We start from the raw sequence: 19214 nt of genomic DNA, 5'->3' as shown, positions 1-19214 counted from the left end.
AACCTTTTCCTTTCCCAGCGGGCACGAAGACTGTGCCCTCTGTTGCTGTATGTACTTTCAGCTGGGTGGTTGCTTTGCTGCCAACTGAAATTGAGCGTTGTGGCTCAAAGAATAATTCCTGCATAATCTCACTGTCCTTCCTGAGAGAGGAAGGAAAATGAGCCTAGAAATGCATTTTAGGAATTGCTGTGGAACGTCATTTGCAAAGAATTGTTTCAGTCTTAACCAAATCATTTTCTCCGCAGTTTCTCTTGGATTCTTTGATGATATTGTCATCCCACCAGAATCCCTGCAGCAGCCAGCTAAGTTGTATCCTTTGATCACCTTTGATAACTTCACTACTTCATTTCAAAGGATTGTGCAGTGCTGGCCCAACAGGCATTCACCACTGCAACAATGCAGGTGCTCAGCGGCAGAAGCTAAGCCCTTCTGTCGGGCAAGGCCCACAGACTGTTATCGTAGCTAGACAGGCCCTCACGCTCATTAGGTTTTGCAGGATCATTGTGCCTGCTGATAGAAATTAATGGCAGTGTCCCCTGCCCAGCTGTAATCCCTGCCTCCAGTCATGGCTGCTGCCTAAGATAGAGCGCAGGTTTTACCACATCATGTAATGTCTACATACATGTGTGTCTGATGCACTTCAGTGTGGTAGGTGAGGTTGTCTTGGGTCTGAGGAGTTTTGCTTGTCTGGGGGCCTTTTCTGCTGCTGGGTGTTTTTGGGGGATGTGTAGACAAGCAGCATACAGCTTGACGCAGGAAAATCAGAAAGATGGGGATCCTGGGCCGTGCAGACAATGACCTGGGACGGCACATTGTGGTTTGGGAAATAACTGTGAAAAGGCTTTGAATTGAGCCTATTCTCAGAACTGAATTGAGCTTATTCTCAGAAAGTGATCTGTCAAGCAGAATGCTGCTTCCCTCCTTAATCCTTGGCCAGTGATGAAGCAGAGCAGGTGTGGGTGTGGGAATATGAGACAGAAGAAGGGGCCCATGACCTTTACATGGACATTGGGGAAGAGATCCGCTTCCGAGTCGTGGATGAGACGTTTGTTGATACATCACCGACCGGTCCAAGCTCTGCAGAGGCTTCCACTTCAAATGCTGCAGAAGAAGTCCAGAAGAAAGAGGCACCCTACACTCTTGTGGTAACTATGTGCATTAGTTCTTACAGCTTTGTGAGTGTTGTGGTTTATTCAATGTCTAAAATAGCTCCCCTTTCCCAAGGAACTGATTGCTTTAACCTGACCATGAAGTGGAGTCACCAAATGAAAGGAGTGGAAAAGGGGAGAAATGAGGTTGTTCTTGTGGTTGCTCTGTTTCCTTAATGTTTTCACTGGAACGCTTTGTGATTGTTGGTGGGTCTCCCTGGGAAGCTGATGTAAGGCAAACTGTGTGTGCATGAAGAGCACAGAGCTGGGAGCAACACATCAAGGCCTATGTGGCAACTGAAGAGTCTTTCCTTGCAGTGTTCTGGCATAAAACCTGAGTACAGTGCATGAGAAAGGTGGATCTGAACCAGTGGCAGCTGTGTTCTGTAACCTAGACTGGAAAGATGATGTGTTTTTAGGCATTTTCCTCTGTTCTCTATGCAGTTTACAATTGCATGCTCTGCTCTCCTCTCTATGAACAGGGATCAATCAGCGAGCCAGGCCTGGGCCTCCTGTCGTGGTGGACAAACAGTTAGCTGCCAGCAGAGCCTGCTCCACAGAAAGTCTTTCCGGTGGATGTTTGGGGGATAATGGGACCCTGCTGGTGCTCACTGCTCCTCTGAAGCTGAATAAGAAATTAGATCTGCCATTCTGTTTTCCCTTCAGCTTCCAAGCTGCCAGAGAGAGACAGTTGCTTTCAAGAAACGCCTTCACTGATGTGCAGAAGTGAATTTACAGGCACAAAAAGCCTTGAGCACAGCAGCTACAAACTCAGCTGGAGCTTTGGTCTCCTGCCCCGGAGGGAAAATTGTGGAGGTCTTTGCTTGCCTGAATCAAGGAAAGAGTTGACTTTAGTGAGTAAAGGCAGAAGAGAATACCTATCAAGAAGTACCACTCCTTAGGCTGAGAGCTGGATCTCAGAGGAGTAGAAACCTGCCCTTCTCTTGACAGGAACTTAAGAAGAGACAGCGAAAGGCTTGAGTTAGTAGAGGTGTGGTACTCTGGAGACCTGGAAAATGCTGCTGCTGAGAGGGCAGGGGAGGGGGTGGTGATGTTCTGCTAAGTATGGGAACTTCAGCCATGGACCAAGTCAGTGAGAAGAAACAGGAATGACAGTTTACCCAAAAGTAATTCAAGCTTAGTGAAGATGACCACTGTGGAAAACTACAGGCTGCTTATTGTGCTGAAGGGAATGACTTTTTTGGGTGGGCTGTATTTATGCAGAATGAACAAAACTTTGGAGGAGCTTGACTGAAAATATGAAATTATGGACTGAAGTGACCAAGGCTGCTTTGAGCAAGCTAAATCCTTGTTTGTGGGGGTTTTAATACTGTAAGTGGAATAAATAGTAAAAACCACACAGCCTGCCTTCCTGTACAATTTGTGGGGAAACTATTAGCTTCCTGCCTAGCAGGAAGAAAACACTTGCCTCCTGCAGTTTAGCTACTTGGATTTCAAGGCAGACAGATTTGAGACCAACGCGTTGCTCTATGCTCACAGCCAATGACAAACAATTGCCATCACCCTGCCTGACAGCAGTACAAGGAAAGGAGGGAACAAAACAGTGAGTAAAATCTATGCAGGGCCCATTGCCAAGAGAGTGATGTTGCACTTAATTACAAAGCCAGCCACGTTTGGCAGGAAGGAGCTGTAATTCCCTGGGATAGTGGGTCTGCTTAACCTCCAACTGTGAAAACAAAGCCTGAGTCATCAGCGCCCTCCCTGCAGCATCGTTAGAACCCCTTAATTCTCAACTGTTATTCCTGGTGCAATGCCCTAATTAAAAGGGAGCCTAGAATTCTTTAGGTTCACATAGTGACTGAGGTCCATCTGTGCACACAATAAGCTTACTGAATGCCACCTACAGAGCAGCAATGCTCACACATGCATCCATCTAGCTGTGATGGAAATAACTGTTTGCAGAAACCCCCCAGCTGTTTGTATAGCTGGAAATTTGGGTGAAACAAGTAAGCAGCTTCCATACAGGCTGTTCTGGGGTAGTGCCAGGGCAAGGGGAAGAAGTCCAGCTACTCCAGGTAGTGGTTTTGCTCAGCTCCTTTTGGACAGGGTCAGGGCTCCCAGGAGTAAGCGAAGTGGTAGCGATGTGGTTTTGTGTGTGTTCTCATGAGAGACTTCACAGCATCCATCTCCTGCTGTAAGTTGTGCTTTAGGAAACTAAGTGTGCAGTGCTGGGAAATCAGATACAGCAGGCGTTCTTTGCAAGTTTGTCATCGCTGCAATAGCGGCAGTGTTGCCCTAGACAGGCAGTAGGTTAATGTCAAGAGCTAAACAGTCTAGGACAGCTGTGAGGACTCTTTTTTTACTGCATTGAATTACTGTTCAATTTGGGTTTTTACTCCATATAGCAGTGATTTAGAAGTTCTTTCCCACCCTCCCAAAAACAATGACAGGGATTAGGATGATGAATACAATAACACATGACAGAAGAGATGGTCACATTCTTTATTTTCATTTTAAGTCTTTAGCCATCAGTAAAGTGAATGGGCAGAAAACAACCAACTGAGCAGACAAACCCACCTTTGCTGGTTATTTCCAAATATAAATAACTGTGTGAGAACTGAAATTGAGCCAAAATAGAAAAAGGAAGCCAGGGAATTTAAAAGACAAAAGTAAGCCTAGCTGCACTCCCTTTTCATAGTGTCAGTGAAGAGGAAGTACCATAACAAAAAGGAAGCTATGGTTACATTTGATCAGACATTTATTCCAACAGTAGGCATGGAATTGCACTTTCATGAAAATGCCAAAGCTGAATCGAGTCCAGTGCACTGGGGCATTGTGCGCACTTAGCTTGATTTCTGCTGCAGCTCCTTCATTCTGTTCAGGGCACTGCCCGCCTGAAACCACTCAATCTGCGACTCATTGAAGGTATGGTTCAGCATGATTGTTTCTTGGCTCCCATTGGGATGCTTGATGATGCATTTCAGAGGCTAAAGGAAGAAGACAGTTTTATTTCCCCTTCTCTTTCAAGGGACAAGGTTATCTGAAGCTTCTCGCAGGAAAATTTCTACATGGTTAAAGGGCTGAAAAGGGAAAATTCCAGCTCAGGGTGGATCTTAAAATAAAAAGTTGCAGTTCCTTCTAGGGAACACTCGTGCTTAAGTCAACAGGTCCAGGAATTCAGAGTACTGTACAAAGGTTTCTCTTAACTGTTCAGTACACCACTGATTCTGACCCACCCTGTGTGTCCCAGCCCACTGTGTCTCACCTGGCTGGCAGGCTGCACTGCTCATCAGTGCCAGTGCTGCCTCACGAGCACACAGCTCACCACTGATCCCCATCAGTGGCACATCCCTGCCCCCAAGTGCATGACAAAACACCCAGACAGTTACCTTTCCAGGTGCAAAATCTTTCAACCCCACAATGCTCAGCTTATCCACAGGATGAATCTTGTTATAGTCTGCTGGATCAGCAAAAGTGAGAGGCAGTAGACCTTGCTTCTTCAGATTGGTTTCTGTGGAGAACAAACCACCAACCACACTTTTAACATCCCATTCCAGGGAAGCACGATTACCTTCTGGCTGCTCACACTACTATTCCAACAACAATTACTATCTTTGTAGCAAAATCAGCATATCCGTTGTTTGTGGCATATCCAACCAGGTATGTAACAGGACTCCTGACAGGAGGGACCTTGCCATCTGTCAGCAGGGAGGGTTCATGCCTGGAGGTGTTGAGCCCTGGGCAAGGTATAAACACCACTTCCACTCAAACTGAACACATCCTGTTTACAAACACCATAGGGGAAGCCTGACTCACCGTGGATCCTGGCAAAGCTCTTGGTGATGATGACCCTTCCTCCCAAGTGACGTGGCTCCAATGCTGCATGCTCCCGGCTTGATCCCTCACCATAGTTTTCATCCCCAACAACTGCCCATTTGATACCCATTTTCTGTGACAAAAGACACAGATTTACATTTGTGCAGCCACTCAAGTGAGGAATTAGCAATAAATACCCACCCACACATCTAATTTCAGCACTTCACTGACATTGCTATGCTATGACACCTTCTCCCAGAAGACTCCCGTGGGTTCTGAGAAAGGAGAGAAATAAAGGAGTTTAGTGCTTCACCGTAGTTATGCACTGCCATCCTTGCTGACAAGGGCTGAGGAGGATTGCTCTTGGGATCCAGAGCAAGTATTTTCCTTTTCCTGACACCTCCTTCCATCGTGCTATGCCAGACCAGTGTTGGCATGAACCATGACCTCTGCTCTACTTCTGGAAGGGACATGGAAATTTTTAACTTCTCTCTACTGAAAGAGCCAATCGGAAACAACTGCCAAGTTGTCCAGAGGGTAAAAGGACATTTCTTGAGATTTGAAACCTAGTGTTAAAGAATAAATGGGATAAGACTATAATTTATTTAAACATTAGACTAGTCAGAGGTGAAGCATTCCAGGAGGCAATATTTAGTTAGTCTGATGACACCCATGCTTTGTAAGGTATGCAAAGCCTAAAGGTGTTCTTCCTCTTGTGTATACGATCTCTGGTCCCCTCTGAGTCATGAGATCTTCCTCCCTCTTGCCCATAGCAGGTAGGGACAGAATCTCCTACAGGAACTGCAATCATTAGAGAAAGTACCAAGAAAATGCCTCAATGCTGAATGAATTCGCAGCTGCTGTTACTTGAGAGCAGGAGGGTGAGATCCTTCTATTTGGCACAGACTGCCCAAAGTGTAAACATCCTCTTAAAATAGATGTGTCAGGGGAAGGTCTCACCTTGTAGTAGCGGGCTGTGTCTGGGACGGGGCCAAACTCCTGGGTTAGTGCGTTGCGCACAGAGTTGGCTTTGCCGTTTTCGATGTTGATGGCACCAATGAGCAGGTTGTTGGAGATGTTGTCCAGATGGCCACGGAATTTGAGCCACGGTCCAGCTGCAGAAATGTGATCAGTGGTGCATTTCCCTTTTACCTAAAGCGTAGCAGAAGAGAAGAATGTCTCAGGATGGACTAATGTACTTGATCCTTCCTCAACACTTGTAACTGTGAAGCATTAACTGGGATGAGTGGTTGATACTCCAGAGGGCTCTGCAGCCCTTCAGAAAGACCTCAACAGGTTAGAGAGGTGGGCAGAGAACTGTCTGAAGTTCAGCAAGGGCCAGTTCAGGGTCCTGCACCTGAGAAAGAGTAACTCCATGCACGAGCTGCTAGAAAGCAGCTCTGCAGAGAAAGACCTGGGGGTCCTGGTGGACAACAAACAGTGCATGAGCCAGCAGTGTGCCAAGGTGGCCAAGAAAGCCAATTGTATTCTGGGCTGAATTAGGAAGAGCATTGCTAGCAGGTCAAGGCAAGTGATCCTGTCCCTCTAGTCAGCCCTCTGGAGTGCTGTGTCCAGTTCTGGGCTCCCCAGTACAAGAGAGACATGGAGCCTCTACAGCAGGTACAGGGGAGGGCAACAAATGTGATTAAGGGACTGGACCATCTCCTGTTCAGCCTCAAGAAGAGACAAATGAGAGGAGACCTTTCATTTACAGTATCTGTATCTGAAGGGAGGGTGTCAAGAGTGTGGAGCCAGGCAATCCACTGCTCAGTGGTGCCAAGCAATAGGACAAAAAGCAATGGAGCAGGAACTGAGGCACAGGAAGTTCCACCTGAACATGAGGAAGAACTTCTTTACTGTGCAGTGACCACACTGTAACAGATTGCTCAGAGAGGCTGTGGAGTCGCCCTTACTGGAGATATTCAAGAACCATCTGGACACAATCCTGTGCCATATGCTCTGGGATGACCCTGCTTGAGCAGGGAGGTTGGACCAGATGACCCTCTGTGGTCCCTTCCAAAAGAGATAGGAGGTGATCATCATATCTCTTTTTAAAGGCATAAACCCCAGAAAAGCACATCAGTTACAGAAACAAGACATTAAAGCAGAACACAGTGGTCATTCTGCATGCATTAGGTAAGAAGAGCATCCTTTTTCCAAAGGGTAAATTACAAAAATTAGCTTAGCCATGACATCTCCTGTTGTGTTTTCACTTCCCTCAGCAGGAGGTTGTTCAGGTACAAAAAGTAATTAAGCCCTTCCTGCTACAGCCCAGCCTCCCTGCTGGGGAACTTCAACAAGATGCCAAGTGTTATCCTCTAAGTTTCCAAACTGCACATAAGCCTTCTCAGCTTGTAAGAACAGAATTCCCAACCCGAGATAATGGCCTTCCAACTGGTAAGTTCTAAAGTGCTTATAAAGGAATTGCCTGTGTCAAAAACTTTTGCACAGCAGTATGGCCCTTGGGAGTACATCCAACTCTGTCACTGAGAATCAGGAATGTTCCCAAAGGTCACTTCATAAGGGATTGCATTTCAGAACCTCTCACCATATCAGCTGAAGTTTCCATCTGTTAACTCACCTCAGGCAGTGAGGAGAAACCCATGTCTCCATTGAAAGACCAAATTGCAATGTTTAACAAGTGTGAAGTAATTTCTCTTTCTATAAAGTGGGAAGAGAACATGCATACTGATGGATGAGAAGTTCCCAACAACCTCATTTCAGACAAAATACATCTTAGAACAGTCAGTATTAGAGATGCTAATTAAAGAACCCATCCACCTTTTTACTGCAGATTGTAACTGGGACAAATTCTGCAGACTGCATGGTTTGGACAGGATCATACTACATGCTATAACAAGCTTGCTTTTGCATGGTATTAGCAAACCACTAGCCCAAAGGAGAAGAGTCACTTGATTATAACAGAAAGAAGTATCAGAAGGAAACACCTGGAAGAAAGGAAGACTCCTTGCTTCCCTTTCTGGAACAACATGGTTGTAGGGGAGGGAATCAGGTATCTCAAAGGCACATCCAAAGCTTCTAGCAGTTGCTGTGCAAATCCCTGTTCAAGCAGACCTGTCATAGCTGATGCTCCCCCACTTTGTTCCTGACCTTGATGAGGATCAGCATGTCTTCTAGATCCTTGCCATCCCACTTATCAAAGGGCTCAAGGAGCTGGAGCCGCTGGCTGGTGGGGCTCACATCCACGTGCTGCCCACTGCCATCCTTGGGAGGGTACTGGTAGGTGTCCTGGCCTGGGTCAAACTCCTTCCAAAGAAGAAAGGAAAATCATCAGCCTCAGCCATCCCCAACAGCACGTGAAGAATAAGCCAATACAGGCAACTGCACCCATTCTAGCTCTACCATCATGTGTCAAGAAAGAGGTCAGTGCCTGTAAGTTTCCTCAGTATAAAGAAAACACTGCTAGTGTCAGGTCTTCCCTCCATCTGCCCCCAGACAGAGCAGTTACCAGTTTGGGCAGCTCATCTGCATCAGGTGCTTCTAGTTTAAACTTCTTGCCATCTGCTCCTGTCAGGTAATCTGTCTCAGGGTTAAATTTTAGAGTGCCAGCAATGGACAGAGCTGTGACAATCTGAAAGAAAAAAAAAAAAGACAAATTTAAAGGCATATTCTACCTCCCATCACTTCACCTGAAAGTCCTACCTCCAAGTCTCAAAGCCACCAGCCAAAAGCTACTAAACGAGGCCACTGGGCCTTTTCTGCAGGTGCCCTGAACTATTCCATAGCCCCTCCTCTGGCTGTTTCTTACCTCTGGAGAAGTCACAAATGCGTGAGTCTCTGGATTGGCATCATTGCGACCTGTGAAATTCCGGTTGTAGGACGTAACTATTGTATTTTTCTCTCCTTTCTTGATGTCCTTCCTGTGAGAGAAGCAAACATGCTCATCAGATCCAAATGGAATATTGCTTCTAGATGTCTCACTACTAGAATCCCCCAGCTTGGTTTAGGCAGCAGTCACTATCTTAGAAACAGGAGCTAGTGCCTGTACATGTTTTCCCCCCTTAAGCACAGACCCAAAATGAATTAATGCAAACCCAAGTCAAACACTGATTCTTGCAGTAGTTTTCACAGCCCCTATTGTTCACTGCTGAACTGTCTAAACAATAATCAACTAAGCACATTGTCTTTGGATATCCCATGGTCAGCTGTGATAAAGCAACATAAAAATGTGCCTCCCATCCCTTCTATTGGGAATTATTCTCCCTGACACTCCAATGACTGAAGTTGGACCAATTCACTTTTCCTATTTTAAAAGGCCCATACAAACTTCAGTCCACCCTCTCAGAGACAACATATCTTTCTCCCCATTCTTTTCCTTCTACAAAAAGCCTCCAGAATGTGTGTCCATTCTGCAGCTTCATTCACCTAAAGGCTCAATATAAATCTACAGTCCTTCTTTTTGCCTCCTCCAGCACATACCAGACAGCTATGGCTAGCTGGTTTTTAAACATTGAATTACCAGTGCATTGAATTACCAGTGATTGCATTTTAAACATTGAATTACCAGTGCATTGTATTTACAATCAAATCAGGCTTCACAGAGCATTCTGGAAGCTAAAAGACACAGAGCTAGAGTGAGGTCCATCTTTCATTTTACCTGTCCCACTGGCCGATGCATGGCCCACAAGCATTAGCAAGAACCAGCCCTCCAACTTCTCGCAGGATTTTTGCCTGAGGGCAGAAAACAACTTTGTTACCATAGAATGCCTGGAATGAGTTTCTGGGGTTGCTCTTTTGGGGGAAGAAGACACTAACAGGAAGCACTGAGCCTGAGGAAATTCCCTTCCTTGTTTCAGTTTTGAGTGACTTTTATAAATACATGGGGTTTGACCCCAGTAAGGCTGTAAGTTAACACTGGGGCAGAGCACAGGATGACTTGCCATGATGATCCCATTCTCTACCTGCTTCAACTTGAGCAATCCAGCTACTTACAGACATTTGACTGAAGGGCAGTCTGGTCTGATTAATATTCTATAAACTTCCTGTCCATGTAAGGAGAGAACTGGCAACAGTGCAGGCAACTATGTGTGCCTGCTCAGTCTACACAGCAAACAACTCAGTGAAGGGGGCAGCTGGTAAGGAAAGGTATGACTTGAAAGGTAGGACTTGGTTGAAAGAGCCATCAAACATTGGCTGGACATATCCATATGTAAAGACTTGGTCCTCACACTATGACAGCATCTAAAATTTACTAAATAGTAAAGCTAATTAAAACATTTTCTGCACAGAAAACAAGGAAGAAAGTAGGTAATAGTTCCTCAACAGAAACATTCTTTTTAAAGCAAATATGAGTTTTGCCATACATTTGGTCTAAATTGGGAACCACCTTCCAACAAAAGGGCATGCTTTCTTTATATATTGGGATAAAAGAGGATTGCAGCCTTTTGTCGGCCATGGCCATCATGAGGTATCCCTTGCTATTCTTGTTCTCTCTTCAGGGCCCCAGTTCCTGACAACCGCCTCAGCCTTGTTCAGTTCTAATCCTGTTTTTACATGCCCAGGTAGTAAAGGTATCAGGTCAAAACACTGTCAAGATGATGGCAGGACCCACAGGCACAGCAGCACAAGACCAGCTACTACATCAACAATTGCACCTCCAGCAATAAGTGAAGACAAAGTTCAGGAGGTTTCCATTAGTTAACTTGGCCCCCTGAGTACTGTCCTGAAGAACTGAACCCTTTCTGTTTGGAAGTGCAAAGAGCAGCCATACTCACATAACCGTCCCTTTCAATGGTGGCACGGATCTGCTCTGAGCCTGGTGTGATGGTGAACTTGGATTTGCACTTCAATCCATGCGCAAGCGCCTGTTTTGCCACCGCTGCAGAGCGTCCCATGTCCTCATAGCTGGAGTTGGTGCAGCTGCCAATGAGGCCTGTGGTGTTGACACAAACAGGGGGGTGGTTACTGCAGCCCTGGTACTTGGAAGATTCTCCCTGACCTATCTCCCAGAAGAACAAACAAGGGATAACCACCTTTTCTGTTGATAAGGAATCTGAAAGGATTTCAGGTACCAACACTCCCAGCAATACAGTTTGGTCACAAGCAGTCCCTTGTCCAGCACCGGAGGTTACACAGTCAGAACACACTACTCGGTCACTAGTCTAATCTGACTAGGTTACTGTTTTACAAGACCTGAGTGTCACCTACTTGCACTTTGGTTAAGCAAATAACCAAAGAGAGGTATTGTTCCCCAAAGACAGAAAAAGATTTAAATCAAGATGGCAAGAAATGAAGGAAATGATAAAAAGAAAACATCTTCAGTATAGTATGAAGACCGCACAAGGACATGCTGTACCATCCTGACAGCATTCTGGTACTAAGCAGCAAAATAAAAATTCTCAGTTACAGCTACTGTAACTGTATCCTATTTGTAACACTATAATATAATACACTTCCCACCTGGGACATGGCTTTACAATGTATTTTCATTCTTTTCATTCCTTCCTCCACTCCATGAGCAACAGTTGAGAAGTCAGCCCACAAACTACCATCCCAAAAGCAAGTACATAAATTTCCAAGCCTGCTTTTTAGGACAGCAAGTACTAACTTTACTGGGTCCCAAGAGTTCAACAGCCAACTGCTGGGAGTGCTGACAATCATGCTCCTGACAACTCTCTGCAACAGGTAAATCTATACCACAGACTTTTAATAAAAACGATCTTCAGTGGGTAACATTCCTGTCAATCCAAACATTCAAATGTTCCAATGGAAGAAACCTGGTCTACCTCTTGAGATTAAAATCCCTCCTACTATCCTGGATCTCATCCTACACACTTGGGCCATGTGGTCACTACTTTTCCCAGAAAATTTATATGGCCATGAGCAGACGACACTGCACCAAAGTCAAAGGACATACAGAAGCAGTGAAAAAACTGGATCCCAAGCTATATGACCAACAGCTTATCCCAAGACAACAATGTTTATGCCACAAGTACGAAGGCAGAGGAAAGAGCAAATGCTACCCACCAACTCTGATATCAACAGGCCAGCCCTCCTTTTCTGCCACAGCACCAATATCTGACACAGGGTGCGCCAGGTCTGGTGTGAAAGGTCCATTGATATGCGGTTTCAGCTTTAAGAAACAGTGACAAAGTCAGAAATCACAGCAGCAAAGAATAACCCCAAAACACAGCAGCAAATCAATTCCTTTCACAGCTCTATATGGAAGTTGTTTAACTAAGATTCTCCTACATGAAAACTGGAGCACAAGCTGTAGGCGAAGCAGACCTGAATGCATTTTGCACGTTCTAGCACAGCACTAGGGGTGTTGCATCAAACTCCCAGCTTGATCTTCAGTCACACAAAGCAGAGTCACATCACAGCATTCAAAATGGCAAGAAGAAATGAAGCCTTACCTCACTGAGGTTGATTTCTATCACCTGGTCATAGTGACAACCAGAATCTGGTACCAAGTGTTGCTTGAATTCATCTGCTAGTGCAGCTATATCTGGAATAAGAAAGAAGGAAGATCTGAAAAGTGCAGCAAATATGAAGGAGAAAAAGAAGTCTAGAATAACTAAACACAGGGGGGTCAACTGTGATTCTCCAGCCATTTCATCTACAGACTCCCTGCTTGTAGCAGATGACCTACAGGACCACACAAGGCCAAAAATCTCATCAGACAACACTGCAGGAGAATACTGCTCCCAGAATACACCTTCATCTGAACCCATATTCTATGTCCACTTCAATCCCCAAATCCTCTTACCAGCTCTCCCAGTCTTGCCCAAGTATTTCTTCATGCGTTCATTGTAAGGGAAGATCGATGTGGTAGCTCCAATTTCAGCCCCCATATTGCAGATTGTTGCCATTCCTAGAGAAGTGGGAGAAGAGACCACGAGGTCAAATGAGAAAGTCCAAGGCCACTCAATTCTCCAAAAGTCAGTACATGCAAAAGACAGCAAAGCTAAGAGAAATCAGGGCATCAGCCACAGAAACCTAAAGACACAGCTGAGAGGACACTGACAACATAATGGCTGGGTCAGCCCCCTATGTGGAAGGAGCCAAAAGTTACACTGATACATGAAGATATTGATAAAACAAGGAACTCCTGTTTGCACTGAGCATCAAATAATTTACAGCAGTGAGCAGTGTCTCTGCTACCTGCAATGAGTGTCCTGTCCCTCCCTACCATCTCATTTCTCTTCACTGGAGGAGCCAGACATTTGTGAGAAATTTAATGGGCTAAATAAAATGCTTCCAGTGACAGAACACAGCACTGGAATCAACCATTCCTTTCACAGCAATGAAGCTGTAGAAGCTCCTGCTTTATATTTAACAAGCTAGAAGCAGATATAAAATTCCTCTGACTTCATAGAAGAAAAATCCCAAATTGCTCTCAGTTTGTAAACCAAGTATTCCAAGTTGTAGCCAAGTCATGCAAATTGAGAGAAGTGTCCAGCTTGAAGGCTGCACACCAAGCTAAAGGAAGACATTTCTTGTAATTTGGTCCTAACTAGCATATTACAGAGAACTACAATTTTTGCTAGTTCAAATTCAGCACCCAAGATCCACAATTAGCTAGTATAAACTGTGTGTTACAAACTGCCTTCTGGTCTCAGAACCTCTGCTCTTTGTTTAGCAGCTGTCACACATATATTCCCATTAACCTGTTTCTTTTTTCTATTCACAGCCTATTTTAGGCTGAAATGAATGTCATTCCTTTATTGCTGACATCTCCACCCTCTAAGTTTACACTGGAATACATCCACCCTTATTCTTATCCTAACACACCATCTTACAGGATTCTTCACAATTAACCATTCCATGTTCTCAAAATCACAAGAAGATTTATTGGAGAGAGATCACTGAGAGGGAATGCTATCTTGTTACCCCATTCTTCCCATTTGCCATGTACAAACTGCTGGGCCAGGCTAAGGGAAAACATTTGGAACTTCTTGTTTAGTTCCCTTCCCAGCCTCCACAGATAGCTCAACACCCAGCTCCACCAACAATCCACTCAGATAAGAAATCTGTGTTGACTTACCTGTGCAGGAGATTGAATCCACACCCGGCCCATGGTATTCAATGATGGCGCCCGTTCCACCCTTGACAGTGAGGATGCCAGCCACTTTCAGGATCACATCTTTAGGAGAACTCCAGCCTGAGAGCTTGCCAGTCAGTTTTACACCAATAACCTGAGCAACATCAGTGAGGGAAGAAAAAATACTGGCATCACTCCCTGTCAGAAAGGTAACAGTATACAGTTCTTCTGTGGGGTATATTCCTGTCACACTTATATTCATAGTGCTTGAAAATCAATGCTCCTTACACATCATGTATCTCACCCTTGGCATCAAAGCTTCATATTCCTTCTGCTCCTACCTTTGGGCATTTGAGCTCCCAAGGGATTCCTGCCATGACATCCACAGCATCAGCTCCACCCACACCAATGCAGATTCCGCCCAGGCCACCTCCGTTGGGGGTGTGTGAGTCTGTGCCGATCAGCATAACCCCAGGGTAGGAGTAGTTCTCCAGAATGATCTGAAAATAAAAATGGATTGTTTGCTTGTTTGTTTCGTGGGAAAGGAGGGGGAAGACAGCAGAAAGAAAACAAAAACAAGAGTTTAGATCAGTTTGTATTTGCAGATTTCAGTAGCAAGAAAATATTCAGGTTGGATTGGAAATTTTGATCTCTTTTGTTTCAAACTCCTGGTGAAGGATGTAATGACAAAACAAGGTACCAAGTCTCAGCCCCAGGATCCTTGCTCATCGCAGGATAATAAAAAAATTAGAAAACAATCTCCTCTTTTTCCTTCTTTAGGCTTTTGCTAAGGTGACACCGTTGTTAGGCCTCAAGAGTCTGTTCCATAATCTCCATACCCTTAGTTAACAGCTGAGCAAGTCAGTGCACTTATCCTTCTGCAGCCTTTGTGTTCCATAGCAGTGGAATACCAACAGGTTCCTTCAATCCATGCTGCCAGCCAAAACTCAATTACATAGAGGAACTTCTCGCCAAGACACTGCCCTTCCCTTACTGATGCTACCAGTTCCATGAAAGACTCTTCAACTACTAACAAAACCACAAAACCATTCTCAATGAAAAAAAAAGAGATTTCTGTAGTAGCAACACTGTAGAGAACTCAAGCTAATGAACTTCTCATTGCATATGGGCCACACCAGCACTAGGAACAGCCTTTCTGGGAAGCACAGAACTCACAGCATATGCATCACAGAACAGCCTGAACAGAACTAAGGCAGTCCTTTACCAAAAAGACCAAGGCTTTGCTTTCAGCTTTAAATTCCTGTAGCCACATCAACCTATTTGTGTGAGAAAGGTCATTCTCAAGGCCTCACTTTGGCACAGTTGAACCTGAAGCTATACGACAGGACCAGTTTCCTCCAGCCAGAGAAAGTCAGCCACAAGAAGACTGGTAACCTCAGCACAGAGCTATGTTGCCACATGACAGATGTTTCAAGTGGCTTTGGAACACAAATGACCCAAGGTGCTCCCGTAACCTTTTGAAGAGTTCATCTGTTGCATCACATTAAGTTAAGGTAACCTTAGTAACTCATTTTGTAGCTAGGAAAACATAGCAGAGAGCTCTTGACTGCATCTGGTCACAAGTTCCCTGCTGACAGGATGCTTACCAGTCATCCATTCTCCTCTCCACTCCTTTTGCTTCATGCTGCTCTTCAACTTTTGCTGCCTGAGACTCAGAGGAACAATGAAAAATGACTACTGGACACTCAAAGCAAACCAACCACAAGCAAATTAGGGACATCCTGACAGAGGTGTTTGTTTAAAAAAAACAAAAAGCCTCATCAAGTGGTAAATTATTTTGGGACTGTCATATTCTTTTTTAGATCCAAGTGTAATAACAAGAGAATCTCAGACTTGGAAACTGTTTTGCATTTTATTCAAATTCACCTAGCAACTCCTTATGTGTTGCCACTCCTGAGTACTTGACGTATTCTGCTCTGTTGTGTCCTCATATACTCTTCTGAGTTTTATAGAACTAAATGCATACATAATAATCCTAAAAAAAGTATGTTCCTAAGGCTGCTTTCCTTACAACCAAAAGCAATTCACATTAACCCTATGTAGCCAGCTTCATGGCCTCACCTTACTGTCTCAATTGTACTAGGAGGAGCCAGCCCACAAGCAGTTAAAGTATTTCAAGCTTCTGTAATTCACATGGCATGCTGTTGGCACTACCTAATGATACATCAGGTTACAGTTTGACCAAAATAACCTTTAAAAGAAACTCCACTGTGGTCAAGATAACTGCGAGAGAGCAAGTAAGAAACCTCGCCTGCCTTGAGCAAAGCCAGCTGTTTCCCTAAACCAGAGAAATTCTCTAAAGATTTGTACTTGAGCTCTCTCTCCACCCTAGGGTAAAAGATCCACTGCACGTTCAAAAACTGCAAACAAACACACTTTACCTGGTGAATGATTCCTGACCCAGGTTTCCAGAATCCCACTCCATACTTGGCACCAGCCGTTGACAGAAAGTTGTACACCTCCTGGTTTATGTCCTATTCACACAGCGAAGCACAGAGCATTAGTACCACATTTTGTTTTTCCATACAGCAAAAGCTCTACTAAAAATTTTCTCGTTTCTAATTCCAAACAGCACAATTTAAGGAAAACCCTGCCAATAAGACATTTGAAAATGCTGTGCTCACTTTCTCTATTCTCAAGGGTTTTTTTTAACCTGTTTCCCTCACTCATTCTAGCCCCTCCTTACTTCTCTACCGGGTGTTCTTTTTACTATACAGATGCTTTGGAGACATTTCAAATCCCTTAGATAAATATTCTGGCTTTATTTTCACAGATTAAGAAATGGAACTGGAAGTGTTCACTGCCAGGGGAGTTGGTGAGTGTCATTTGTCATTCTAGCAAGTCCCCTCTTTGAGATTCACACAATGCTGTCTTTCTTGCTGCACTGTCACCATTGTTGGTGGAGGTCACACCGTGAAAATTGCTTGTGAGAAAAACCATGGTTGCCAAGGAAGTATGACACTATTATATCCTAACAGTTCTTGGCAGAAGAGTGCTAGAGTAGATAAGATAAGCACTAGAAGGAGAGAGTTTCTTAAAGACTGTTCTCATGCAGCTAAGCTTCAGAATAAAGGGAAAGGGGAAACAAGATAATTGAAGAATTGTGTCAGCACACATTTGCTGAAGTTTCCCAAGAGGCCACAGCAGCGCTTTAAGCCTTGTTTTCCACTGGGAGTTGGGTCACTCCACTCTGTTTGTGCATCCCTCCCCCAAAAAACCCAAACCACCCTCTGGCCTGCCAGCATTCATTGTGTGCCAGCTGGCAGCAGCAGAAGCCAGTCAGAAGAAGGCAGGACCTTTACTTGCTCTGCTCAGAGTGGATGGCAAAGAAGGGACTCAGCTCAATTCAGGGCTGCAGCAAATATAATTGCACTATGGAGAATAAATGCAGGAATAGGGGAAAGGGGAAAACAGGAGGTGAACAGGAGAAAAGAAATTGTCTGATTTAGTTAAGTCTCAAACTGTTAATTGCACAACTTAGGACTGAGACAAGCAGAGCAAGAACTCGCCAAATCACTTCTGAGTGATGCAAGTTGCTTTATTGTGGCCCACTGAAGAAAGCCAAAAGCAGATACTTCAACACCACAAGTGCTGTGTGAGAATAGATATGGACTAAAATCTTAAAATGCAGCTGACTCCTGTTTACTGTTGGTAAATTCTGGTATCAACATTCCAGGTGCAATTCCTCCTGGCTCTGACAGTGGACTTTGGCTAAGCCCACTTGGAGTAACAAGATTTCCTTGGCAGATGCATTGTGGTATGTTGGTCAGAGATAAATATGTCTATAGATTACAGAAGCTCATTTGGGGAGGAATAAGCAGTAAAACAGTTGAGTAGAAAATTTTAAAATGGCACTGAATCAGCAGTTGGACAAACAACAGTTTGAAATTCCCACATAAAACCCAACATCCTCCATACTTTCACACACATTTATACTATACCTATGAGCCATGAAAGCTGCACATGATTCAGTTATTGCTCTTCAGATAATCAGTAGCAAATGGTTTGGGACAGTAACTACTTGCCTCCCCCTCACAGTGGGGGACCAGTGCAATGCAGACATATGTTCATTAGGTTTTTCACACTGCCATACGGCAACATAGAGTAATCTGACTTCCTTTTTTTTTCCCTTGGAAATGATTTTTTTTTCTCTTCTTTAGCCAAAATATCTTCTCTAGAATACACATGGATCTGGGCTTTCATCACTAACAACTTAAGACTAGCTCTTCCCACATTCATGGTCCTTTAAACCATGTAATGGATGAATCTGAGGTGAAAAACTCCCAAAAATACATTTAGTCTGTTTCTTCACTGCATCTGACCTACAGAGATGACCACCACAGGCAATCTGTTACCATATCTGATTCCTGGCTGTCCTTATGGGAAAAAAATTTAAAATAAGCTCATCCTTCAACTGGAAGGACATTTTCAAACAGATAGAAGTTATGTCTCTGCAATAGTGACCTTGGCTCTCTGAAGATCCTTTTCACCGCCTGCCTGGGCCTCAATGAGGTGATCACAGTGGATGGTGGAAGGCACAGCCACTTTTGGCAGCCCGCTGCTGATGAACTGAAGCATTGCCATCTGAGCTGTGGCATCCTGCATGGCCACGCGGTCGGGCCGTAAGCGCAGATAGGTCTTGCCGCGCTCGATCTCCTGCTTTGCTGGGTCATCCAGGTGTCCATATACAATCTTCTCAGACAAGGTCAGAGGGCGGTCAAGCCTGGGGAGAATAATTTTAGTAGCTGCATCTTGTGTACTTCAACATTTGCCATTTTAAGCATGTAACAGAATGCTTCCCTCTATTGCTCAGACTGTTAAGACCTATTAGCACAGAGAAACCTCCATGCTCTTCTTACAGCACCAAAATATCAACTGGCACATGGTTAACAAGGGTTCAGTTCATAAAGTTCAAAAACATATAAAATCGATGTTATTTTATGCTTTCTTTTCTAATCTTCCTATACTGTAAAAGAAACATTGACTGCTCACTTCTCAAGTCATACTTCAAGACAGCAAATGTAGAGGTCAGACAGAGGTCAGACTCAATTCACAAATACCAGATCCCACAGCAAATACAACTAAGTGGAGCTTCGTGACCTCAGACCTTTCATTCTGCAGCTCTATCAGCTGAGGAATCTATGTATGTAGCAATATCTTCTGAGAAGTAACTAAATCAACACAACAACTTGAAATGAGAACTACCACATTTAACAAGGGACACAAAGACTGAAGGACAAGTCATGCAAACCAGTGCTACAGTA

At 44.3% G+C, this 19214-nt stretch overlaps 2 protein-coding genes across 2 annotated transcripts in view; one reads left to right on the top strand and one right to left on the bottom strand.

Annotated features, from left to right (window-relative positions):
* The window catches only part of POLR3H (RNA polymerase III subunit H), a 6438-nt gene extending 3930 nt beyond the window's left edge, over positions 1-2508 (top strand). The window contains exons 4-6 of the mRNA XM_005421871.3: positions 246-309; positions 938-1145; positions 1631-2508. Coding sequence (XP_005421928.1) covers positions 246-309; positions 938-1145; positions 1631-1684 — 326 coding nt within the window. The 3' untranslated portion in view covers positions 1685-2508. The remainder of the gene's footprint in view (positions 1-245; positions 310-937; positions 1146-1630) is intronic.
* Positions 2509-3592: 1084 nt separating this feature from the next.
* Positions 3593-19214, bottom strand: part of ACO2 (aconitase 2) — a 21373-nt gene continuing 5751 nt past the window's right edge. The window contains exons 3-18 of the mRNA XM_014307374.2: positions 18415-18673; positions 16332-16424; positions 14271-14429; positions 13933-14083; positions 12655-12759; positions 12302-12393; positions 11913-12018; positions 10661-10818; positions 9544-9617; positions 8695-8806; positions 8395-8517; positions 8037-8192; positions 5886-6077; positions 4926-5058; positions 4499-4620; positions 3593-4096 (exon numbers count right to left, since the gene is read on the bottom strand). Of these exons, the coding sequence (XP_014162849.2) occupies positions 3953-4096; positions 4499-4620; positions 4926-5058; positions 5886-6077; positions 8037-8192; positions 8395-8517; positions 8695-8806; positions 9544-9617; positions 10661-10818; positions 11913-12018; positions 12302-12393; positions 12655-12759; positions 13933-14083; positions 14271-14429; positions 16332-16424; positions 18415-18673 (2179 nt within the window). The 3' untranslated portion in view covers positions 3593-3952. The remainder of the gene's footprint in view (positions 4097-4498; positions 4621-4925; positions 5059-5885; positions 6078-8036; positions 8193-8394; positions 8518-8694; positions 8807-9543; positions 9618-10660; positions 10819-11912; positions 12019-12301; positions 12394-12654; positions 12760-13932; positions 14084-14270; positions 14430-16331; positions 16425-18414; positions 18674-19214) is intronic.

This window comes from Geospiza fortis, unplaced genomic scaffold (assembly GCF_000277835.1).
Source record: "Geospiza fortis unplaced genomic scaffold, GeoFor_1.0 scaffold173, whole genome shotgun sequence".
Classification (NCBI taxonomy): Eukaryota; Metazoa; Chordata; class Aves; order Passeriformes; family Thraupidae; genus Geospiza; species Geospiza fortis.
Note: the sequence above shows the minus strand (reverse complement) of the source record. Positions and strands in the feature narration are given on the sequence as shown.